The sequence below is a fragment of the Cyrtonyx montezumae genome, unplaced genomic scaffold (genome assembly GCF_038088225.1).
Source record: "Cyrtonyx montezumae isolate F1298 unplaced genomic scaffold, pur_monq_1.0 scaffold_8, whole genome shotgun sequence".
Classification (NCBI taxonomy): domain Eukaryota; kingdom Metazoa; phylum Chordata; class Aves; order Galliformes; family Odontophoridae; genus Cyrtonyx; species Cyrtonyx montezumae.
Genome location: NW_027072089.1, coordinates 29373356 through 29383622, shown reverse-complemented (window position 1 = coordinate 29383622; position 10267 = coordinate 29373356). Strand labels below are relative to the sequence as shown.

At 37.9% G+C, this 10267-nt stretch overlaps 1 protein-coding gene across 2 annotated transcripts; it reads left to right on the top strand.

The window, feature by feature from the left end:
* Positions 1 to 2687: 2687 nt before the first annotated feature.
* On the top strand, positions 2688 to 9300 carry LY96 (lymphocyte antigen 96). 2 transcript variants are annotated; one of them, XM_065752409.1, is made up of 5 exons: positions 2692 to 3215; positions 4608 to 4697; positions 5729 to 5857; positions 7038 to 7090; positions 8746 to 9300. In XM_065752409.1, exons 1-5 carry the CDS (start codon positions 3128 to 3130, stop codon positions 8845 to 8847), a joined length of 462 nt encoding a protein of 153 aa, XP_065608481.1. In that variant the 5' UTR covers positions 2692 to 3127; the 3' UTR covers positions 8848 to 9300. The 2 variants fall into 2 exon arrangements, with proteins under 2 accessions (XP_065608482.1, XP_065608481.1); XM_065752410.1 differs by lacking the exon at positions 4608 to 4697 and having other exon boundaries at positions 2688 to 3215.
* Positions 9301 to 10267: the final 967 nt, after the last annotated feature.

Below are 10267 nucleotides of genomic sequence, written 5' to 3'. Positions count from 1 at the left end.
GGTAGGACACAGCCCTTTCTAATTCCTTTTACTTCTGCTTTCTCTTCTTCCTGCCAAATTTAATGGTTCAATGCATACTTTAGAGTATAACTATAAGCTTTGATCCTAAACTTGGCTTGGAAAGAATAGACTTGTAGCTTACTGGCAACAGACAATTATTTGCAACACAATCATTTCCACAGAATAACACTTGGTCTGCATTTACTTCACTTTTAACGGCCTCTGATGGCTTAACATGTTATGTTCACATCACATCACTAAGCCAAAGGGCATACAACATTTAAAAAAATAATTTGGAATAATACACATTGCTCCCTTTCTTTATTTCCACAGTTATTTTCTTGCTGTCTCAAATGGCACAAACTCACCAGTAGTGCACTGCTCTGGGTGCACCTCCCTTGTCACTCCCAGCACTCCAGCAGCTGTATGTAGAGGAGATGAATTCTCTGGCTCTGTCTAGTGTCCCCAGTCATAACCCCGCTTCCATAATATGCCACAATTCTGTTATATTTAATTCTGTCTGCCCTGGAATACTGTTGGTCTGCGTTCTGTTGTTGCTGTTCGTTGTTTTATTTTTTTTTTCCTGTGATGGGGCATTATGCTAAAGTATATTGTAAATCTTTCCTGAGAGAGATTTCAGAGTCTTATAAGTGCTCATCTGGTCACAGTACTCATTTGCAGCCAACAATCTAAAGTTATTATTTTAAAGAGCAATCACATGTAATCACAGCACTTGTTTGGATGTATTAAGAAAGAAGATAGAAGTTTCATAAACTTGTTTAAGGATTTTAAACACAAATCAGGTAGAAGGTTTGGAGTTAAATTTTATTCACAGCATCTGAGATGAAAATGAAAATCCCTAAATTATCCATATTGAGATTTATTTTCTGTTAAATGGGCATGACACTTGGTAGCTATGAAATGTAGTTATAAAGGATTTCAAAATTGAAGTATGTTTTCACAGCACTCTACAAAATGAATTGTGTAGCTCTCTCCACTGTTCTTTCTCTTCTTTTCACCTTCCTCCTAAATAAGAGTACAAATGAAAAACACTGAAGAGAGATTATTTAATAAAAATCAAACATACAGAAGTATGCTTCCTCTCCAGCACCCTTCATACTAACTTGGAAGTGGAAAAGCACACCTGTGGTGTACTAGTTTTGGGCTTTGGCCATTGGGAGCCACAGAAGATCACTTCTGTTACTGCCATTGATACAAGCATTAGAGTACTCATACATCTAAAACTGAATTTGGCAAAAAGATTTGAAAAGGACAAGTTAGTTTGAATTAAGTACAGTTTGACCAGAGGTGATAGTAAAGGTTACAGACTTCATTGTCGTCATCATAAGAGAAATTTTAGCCATATGCCAGTAGAACTTATTGTTACATTTCTCTAGTTGGACAGCCAGATAAAAATGATTTAAAATGAAGCCTAGTTATGCTGTATTTTTTAAAGTATTGAAATAGTCTCGTGCAGTACAATTGCAACAAAGAATAACACAGGATGCAGGGGTTCCCTGTGTGTTTGTGTATGCCACCAGGGGGGACTCCTTCCTCATCTATTTCATTTATAGCAATAACTATGAGAGAAAACACAACTTTGAACCCGGTCTGGAAAGTCACAGGATTCAACAAAGAGTTTGTCTTCATTTTAGTTTTAAGAGCTTTTATATATGACCTTGTAAGTCTGCAGAGCTCTTTCTAATGAGTCCATCAGTCACCCAATGTGCTGTGCAGTGAAGCAAGTCCCATCCTGGCAGCAGAGGGGCATGCATTCAGTGGGGTCATCTCATGTCAATGCCCTGAAGTCAGTGCAGTCTCCCATTCACTTCAAACTGGAGTGTGATTTTTGCTGGATCTATTGAGTCTTCTGTCAATCCTGGCTAGTGCTCTGGCTGGTTAGACTCACTCCAGATCAATGGCCAGAGCTTTGTTATTTAAAAGAAATCTTTTCTTTTGACACAGCTATGAGATAGATACGTTTTAGTGTCTAATTCATTATTACATTTCTTTTTCCAGCTTCTACAGCCTTCTGATTTATTTTAATTTTGTTACTCATTCTGATAATTTTAAGAAAAAAAATGACAATTTGGAAACATAACTATTACTGCAATGATTGCAAATGGTTTGGATGTTTTATAGTGGTCTGTTAAATGACAGCTAAAGTCTGTGTGGGGTGTATGTACTCTGGGTATTATCAGGGAAAATATATAATGTTGAAGTTGTTGAATCGTAGAATGGGTTGGGCTGGAAAAGGTCATTTGGCTCCAACCTCCCATCATGTACTGTATTGACAAAATGTTCAGTGTTTGGACTTGGTGCTCCTGCAGGAATTGCATGGTGCAGATTCTTTGCTAGAGATGGCAGTGAAGAGCATGAGAAGAGGTCACAGAGTTAGGGGGAGGGGTGTGGAGCTCATTAGTAAAAACTGTATGGATTTTTAGGGTTGTTTTCACTAAGAAGTTTAACTGTGATCGATGCAGCTTTGAAGACAGTAGCTGACATAGTGCAGAACTTCAGTGGTTCTGGTCATTAATATGTTAACTGGTCACATTCACCTCCATCCTTACTGACTTTTGGAATTATATCATCCAGTTAGGCCTATGCATAATATCTGAGTGCTCTTGTGGTATGTCGAGCTTTGTAAGAAATTCATCATGAGAACTATTGACGAACACACCAGTAAGGGTGGACTAGGTTTTCATCAACTGAGTGTAACTTGCCTTTATTATGTACAGGATACCTCATGAGCATGTGAGAGATCAAGCCTTAACGACAGTTGCTTCTGTTGAGTCAGCCCCATTTGCCTTTTACATTCTTCTGGTAATTGTATTTTTAGTTTCTCTCACTTCCTTATTTCACAGTTTTCTCTTTCATTTTCACTCCTAACATGAGCTGCACTGTCTGGAGAAGATGTAACAACAAAGGCAGAAATTATTTTTCTTCGTGAAATTTATGATGAAGATAACTGATAGTGCTGTTATAGGATTAATTAACATTGCAGAGAATTTGACAAAATAACTGAATATCCCCTGAAGACATGTGACTGATGATGACTGTGCTGAATTTTTGTTCCTCTTTCCCTAAAATGAAGTGTTCCTTCCAATACCAATCAAAATAAGTAAATATGTTTGTTTTTTTCATTTTGTTCACTCCTGGAGTCAGTGGATTCTTTTGTACATCGTCAGATCTAGAGCTGTCGTATACTTTTTGTGGTAAGTAGAAACTAACTTATTCTTTTCTTTCTGGTGTGTGCATAGTAATTACTTCAGTCTAAGGCAATCTGAGTTTTCTCTTCCATATGTTTCTTGGATGAATACAGGCAAATCTAAACAAGAATTTCAGCTGGTATATATTTCTGTTATTAATCACCCTGTTATAAGATTTTTACCTCATAAATATAAATACTACCTCAGTGGTGGCTAGCAGTAGCTAAGAGGGAAGTTGTTTACTACTCAGTAGATAAAGCATGAGGCATATTTTGATTCAGGAAAAACAGGATGATAGGAGTTTTGAATTTGGTTTGGAAGTTTTGTATTGTATAAATTAACCACACTGATTTAGTTAATATTTTACACTCAAAATATGGAAAAAAAAAGGCTGTGAGGCTGTGCCAGGCTGGGGTCAGTGCATCTCTGGGGCATCAGGACAGCTCCTCTCCTGGTTGTTAGCTGTCTCTGAGGGGTAGGCCTTGGGATCTGTGACTGATTTTTTTCATCAGTTCTGCAGCAATGAGGCACAACAAGGCTGTGAGGGCCAAGCAGGCTCCGTGCACTTGCATAGCTCAATGTCAGGAAGACAGGAATTTTAGGAAGTATTTTGCAAGGAAAGATGCATGTCTATGAGCATTACCAGAGTGTATCACCTGTAAAATAGCTATATAAACTAATGTACAAGAGGGAAAGTTTACTTTGGGTTCTTTGCTTTCCATTAATACTCATTTTAAAAATGTAACAAGTCTAATGGCATAAGCTTGCAATTTAAGCCTTTGAGACTACAGTGTGTTTTGCTGTCCATTTTTCTATCATAATTAGTTATGATAATAACAGTTATAAATAATAGTTATGATCAGAACACGACTGCCAATTACCAGCAGACTGACAGTCCTTTAGCACAACCCTTGCTTGACTTCACAAAATAGAAGACAGAGCTCATTATAAATCATGATGAAGTCACTGTTGCTGCCTAAGGAGGCCCATTAGCTTTGGGTAACGTGTTAGTGTAGTGTAAGTGGGAATACTTTCATCAGAGGATCCTGATGTCATAATGCTAATGAAAAGTGTGTGACTGAAAAAGGAAGAAGCGTATTTTTTGCCTGTTTGAGAGCAAAATGTAGTTAATCCAACAAATGACTTTTCTTACTTCTCAGTCACGAGGTAATATGATGCTCCTTTTGCTTTCTAAGCATGTAAACAATCAGAAATATCATTTGAAAAAATCTTTAACGTTTACCATGAATAGTTAGATTTCACAATTGTATAATATGTACTTTATATTAAATCTATTTGTATTGTGTTTGTGTTTACTGTAAATGTATACATATATACATTTTCAATAATTCACTGGAGAAATCTATTCTCACAACACGAAATAATTTTATCCTGTAGATTCTTCATCTCATTATTTCAAGTTTAATGTGACACCTTGCAGCATCCTCAACAAATCCATCTGGCATGCTACTCTTACCTGGATTCCAAGTGAGTCACTATTTCCTGGAGAATTATACTGTCCAAATGCAAAAAAAAAAAAAAAAAAAAAAAAAAAATTTAAAAGTGACAGAAGCAAAAAGCTGACACTTCATCCTAAATGTCAATTTATTTAAGAGATATATTTCTGCGATTAACACACAAGTAAGCATGTTTGAATTTGAGTCATTTGACCAGGTTTCAGAGCTCAACACACTGACTGGCATTGCATAAGCCAGTTTGAGACAGCTCAGGTACTTCTAAAATGAGCAAACAAACTTTTGCTGTATACAAGCTGATCTGATCTGAAAAAGACCCAGCTATTTTAAAGAGAGAAAAATTCCAAGCATGGCAGGACTATGAATATGTGTTCTCCAGAAACTGGAAATATGGTAATGGATTGTGTTTGCAAACCTAGCTTTAAATTAATCTTTAAACCCAGTTTTAAGTTGGCAGACTGTGTAATGAAACTTGTATGGACTACACTTTCAGATATATAGATTGATTTTTGAGCGGTTCTCTATGAAGCCTGGAGTTGCACTTGATGATACTTATCCCTTTCAACTTGGGATATTCTGTGATTCTATTATTCCTTGAGCTGCATCTTAAACTTCACCTTCTCAGTGAAATGTATAAATCTGGGGTAAGATTGCTTCCCTTAGTAAGGTAACCTTATGATGGCTACCAGCAATCTGGACAATTTGTTTACAATACCTCCTTAAAACTACAGGTGTGGAATCTCTCAGGGAGGAGCTGTGAAGCTGAGTGAACAGTATTGTCTTTGCTGAAGAAATTAGAAGAGATTTTGAAATTTGTCACTCTAATATTTCTTAAGTCTGATGCCTTTTGGTAAAAGAAACCAACTTTTTTTTTTTTTTTTTTCGGGAGAGAACGGTTTTCAAGAAATGCATTTGTAGTTTTGAGGGGCTCTACAAAAATCCAGATTTCAGAAAAAAATAGTTTTTGAATCTAAATAGTGTATCTGCACATGTATTTTTTCCTCCCAACTGTTACTTTTTTCTTACTTGCAATGTCTTAACTAGAAAGTGATGTCATCTATTTGAAGATACTCTTCACAGTCTGGTATGAAGGTGCCAGAGCATTGCACTGGAAAGAAGTTCTTTGCAGCGGGACTGATGATGCATATTCTCTGTGTGGAAGCATGAAAGGAGGTCAGTGAGAAACCTTGCCTTGCAGGTTGCAGATTGTGGCATAAACTGGCCTCTCTTCTAGTACTTGCTACCGAGCAGATTTCTGAGAAGACTAATTGATTGACCCGTGCACATAGAATTTTCTCTCTATGATCAATTCATCATGCTTAGATGAAAGAAAGAAACATAAAGGTGAGCCTTTATCAAAGTTAGCTGTGCTATAGCACTTCAGCCATCACTGAGTTGCCCTTTCTCTCTGAGGCCTCTGACTCCCAGCAGCAGCAGCTTAAGGCACTGAAAGGTGTAATACTTCACCATTTGAGAGCAAAGGATCTAATCACAGTTTGCGCACAGTTGGACTCTAGTCAAGCCACATGGGCCAATGATTTCACCCCTCACTTCATGATTCAGGTGACAGAATTTAAAGCATGCAGTTGTCTGGTGGCAGAACTCTTCTAAAATCGAGTGTTTCCAAATTATGCTCTTTGATGTCTTTGTACTGTTGTTTCCATCTCTGTAAAATGGGATTAGTAATACACTTTATTGCATTATGACACTTTTATTGCTAACACTTCTAAAATGACATGGAAACACTATACTTGACTGGACTGCACACAAAGCTTAAGAGGATCTAGGGTCACTACTAACATACAGAATGGATTATTCAGGTAAGTGTCTGCATGGCGTTTTAGAGATACTATCTGTATCCACATAGAACATGTTTTGTTAGAGTCAATCCTGTTGTACAAGCTAACCAACATTATCATGACAAAGGCTCTGATCTGGAGTATTCAGGATATTGGTTAAAAGACAAAAAGACTAGAACAGAGCTCCAATTATATGGTCCATGTTTTCCTTTTTTCCTTTTTCTTTTTCTTTTTTGGAAGTGAATATCAGTTCTATTCAGTTACCAGTTGTCTGAACTACTATTACAAGTTGAATTGCCAGACATATCACGATAGGATTGGTTGGTAGAAGATATTGCAGTAGCCTTCTGGTTGATTTCTATTTTCTTGCACATTGTTTAGACAAATGGGCTGAGTTTTAGGAGGATAAAGAGGTGGAAGTTTTATCCCTGGAAGAGTAGATGACAATGGCAGTGCTGCTGAGAGATATGCTATATTTCTTTGAAGTTATTTATGAAATTTCACTGACGGCTTTGTGATTAATAGCCATTTATATTTACTTATCTTTTTTACAGAAACTGTTGGAACACAATTTGACATTAAAGGAAATAGAATATTGTTTCCAAAGGTACTTTTCCTCATTTTATTCAAATTGACAATAATGTTAAATAAAAGCATACTTAACAGAACTGTAGAATCATATGATCATTGAATCATAGAACCATAGACTAGTTTGGGTTGAAAAGGACCTTAAAGACCATACAGTTCCAAGCCCTCTATCATGGTTGTGGACATATTCCACCAGACCAGGACCACATCCAACCTGGCCTTGTACACATCCAGGGATGGGACATCCACAGCTTCTCTGGGCAACCTGTTCCAGTGCTTCACTACCCTCATAGTGAAGAATTCATTCCTTCTATCTAATCCAAATGCACCCTCTTTTAGTTTAAAATCCCTCCTCCTATCCTCTCTGGCATTCCTTGATAAAGACTCCCTCATCTTTCCAGTAGACTCAATTTAGATACTGAAATACCACAATGAGCTCTCTCTGGAGGCCTCAGCCCTCTCCAGGATGAACAAGCCCAGTTGTCTCTGACTTTCTGTGCAGAAGTGCTCCATTCTTCTAATCATCTGTGTGGTCCTCCTCTGGACCAACTCTAACAGGTCCACGTCTTATATTTATATATTTTCTAGGAAGATAGGTTCAACGGAACTGTAGAAAACAGCAAAAGAAAATGTCAGAAAACTTTCTTGTGCTTGAAATGACAAGTCCAGAATGGTAGCATCTCTGAAGTTCTAGATGTGCTCAGATCATTTTTCCTTTATTACTCCTCTATTTTATAAATGAAAAGACCAAAAGTATAAGTTAATGCACATTAACTGCTTTTGGTATGTTATTCTGTTTCTTTTTACCCATTTGAATAGATCCATCCTTATTATTTCTGTCCATTTCACTCTTTTTCATGGGTTCTTTTTACATGCCCATCTGGCCCCTGAGGAGGTTGGACATCTGAACATTTCTTCCAGCCTCAGAGCTAGTAGTAGACTGGAACTGTCTTTGCCAGAAGCAGTCCTCCTGTAGTTGTTTATGGCATACCTGATGCTTCCTTATGGCTAATCATAAGGAAAGCAGAAACTGTTACAGGCTTCCCAGTCTTTAGATTAGTCTGAAGAACCCTTCAGCTCCCAAGTTCTCATCACTAGTTTATCATATCAGAAGAGGAAGGTTTCAAAGGAGGTAGAGTGGCAAGTGAGTTCAGCAGGGGCTATGATGATGTTTTTTGTCCTGACGTACTAATTCTGTCTGTGCAAGGGTGTGAAGATGAGTCACTAGGCAGCAGCTAGATAGATCTATAGTTGTACTGCTTAATGGGTCACACTGCAGGATATACATGGGCAGAACTGTGGGTCTGGAAGGAATTTCCATCCGACCCAAAGGCCATTGATGCTTACAGTAGTGATCACTACAAAAAAACGTGGATGAATTACAGATGGGCTGAAGGATCAGGATTGGACAAGCAGGATTCTACTTGTCCAGGAGCAGCTGTTCTAGGAGGGGAAGTGAGTTGGGAGCTGCTGGTAACAGCTGGGCCATCACTGCCCATACTGTGCTCAGTCAGGGAACACAGTGCAGGGCTGATCACTGTGATCAGAGTTTTCTCAAGGCTTCACCATGATTTCGGATAAAGCCAAAGGGTCACTAGGCAGCTTGAGACCTGAAGGGACCACTGTGCCAAGAATGGGCAGCATTATGTACTAATTTCCTTGTTTCTTCTTTAGGGACATTACACTGTTGTTTTACGAGCATTCTCTGATGCTTCCGAGCAGAATATTATCATGTGCTTGAATTTCACCATGATAGTGAAACAAGATGCTTTCTGAATTTCACAAACATTTCAAATAAATCCAGGGCATAGAGGCTCCTTCTGCAAACAACTGGAATCCATCTTATGAAATATAAAGCACTCCAGTTTTCCTGAGGTAGAACACATCAAGTTCTGTGTGGAAAGCAACATGACAGAGTCTTATCCATTTATGGCATGGCTGCGATCGGATGCTCAATATGAATATGCACAACTTCTCTTGGAGCTGGGCGACCCGAGGAATCCACAGAATAACTCCAAATGATCAGACTGAGAACTGCATTTCTGTGCTGTGCCTTGAGTTATGGAAAAGCCAAGTACTTCAGACTATGCTAAAATAATACAAGAATTTTTGAAGATTTGAAGTACAAGAATTAGAAGTATTCGACTTAAAATACAACAGCATTTCAGTCTGGAAAAATTGCTTTTCTATTTTTTTTTCTTTTAACAATAAATTTGTTTGTACAATCAACTTGTGAAATGACTTTTACTCTGGGTTGTTTTCCTAACGTTCAACTCCATCTGCACAGAGATGTAGCAGAGGAGCAAAAAAAGTTGCTATGTGGCTGAGGCTAATATAACCCAAAGTGAATAGCGTTTCTAGTTGCACCAATCCAGCACAACTGAGTTCACATGTACAGAGCTGTAACCACCACGACGCAGGTTTACTGATGCGTTGAGCAAAGAGCTAAAACTCTGCTGGGCAGAGACTCCCATGCTGTCTCCTTTAGAAGCAGGAGGATGGTCATCGAGCCTGGTCCTGATGGTCGAGACTGAAATTTTTCCCAGATATTAAAAGCACGTTGTAATCTCTTTTCATTCTCAACTGTTGGGCTCAGCGAATTAATAGAGGTGTGGGTTTTTTTCCGCACTAAATGTGCCCGTGCTTTGCTCACACTGGCCGCTAGGTTGTGCTATACCTGGCAGATCACTTCGAAACGGCCAAAACCATGAAATCAGAACTAACCAGCTCTTTCAGGCTGCTCAAAGCATGAAAATTACTAGAAGTAAAGCTTCTAATCTCACTTAACACCCAGAGGCATATTTCAAATTGAGCGTCAGGAAAGGGAAAATAAAATAAAATAAAATACAATACAATAAAATACAATACAATAAAATAAAATAAAATAATAAACAAAAAGGAAGCATAGAAATTAAAATAGCTAGTTTGACAATCTAAGACAAAATCAATAAAAATATATGAAACAAAACTGTGTTTTGGATGGAAACAAGAAGCCACAATTACATCCAAGCATCGGTAGAAAACATCTGAGATACAATCAGGTCTCAGACTGTAACAGGATCTTCCAAACACTGAGTGTTACTGCTTAAGATTGAATCTGGTTCCTAGAGCTGTAAATAGTTTCGTCTTTACCTAAAACATCAGTTAATATGCAGCCAGAAAAACTGATAACAAAATTCAATGTTTCTCCTTCCGT

What these genes read in the sequence shown, in the direction of transcription:
- LY96 (XM_065752409.1), top strand. Translation starts at nt 3,128, where the DNA reads ATGTTTGTTTTTTTCATTTTGTTCACTCCTGGAGTCAGTGGATTCTTT. An exon ending in GCTGTCGTATACTTTTTGTG is followed by an intron (nt 3,216 to 4,607) that starts GTAAGTAGAAAC and finishes TTTATCCTGTAG; the next exon opens with ATTCTTCATCTCATTATTTC. An exon ending in TACTCTTACCTGGATTCCAA is followed by an intron (nt 4,698 to 5,728) that starts GTGAGTCACTAT and finishes TGTCTTAACTAG; the next exon opens with AAAGTGATGTCATCTATTTG.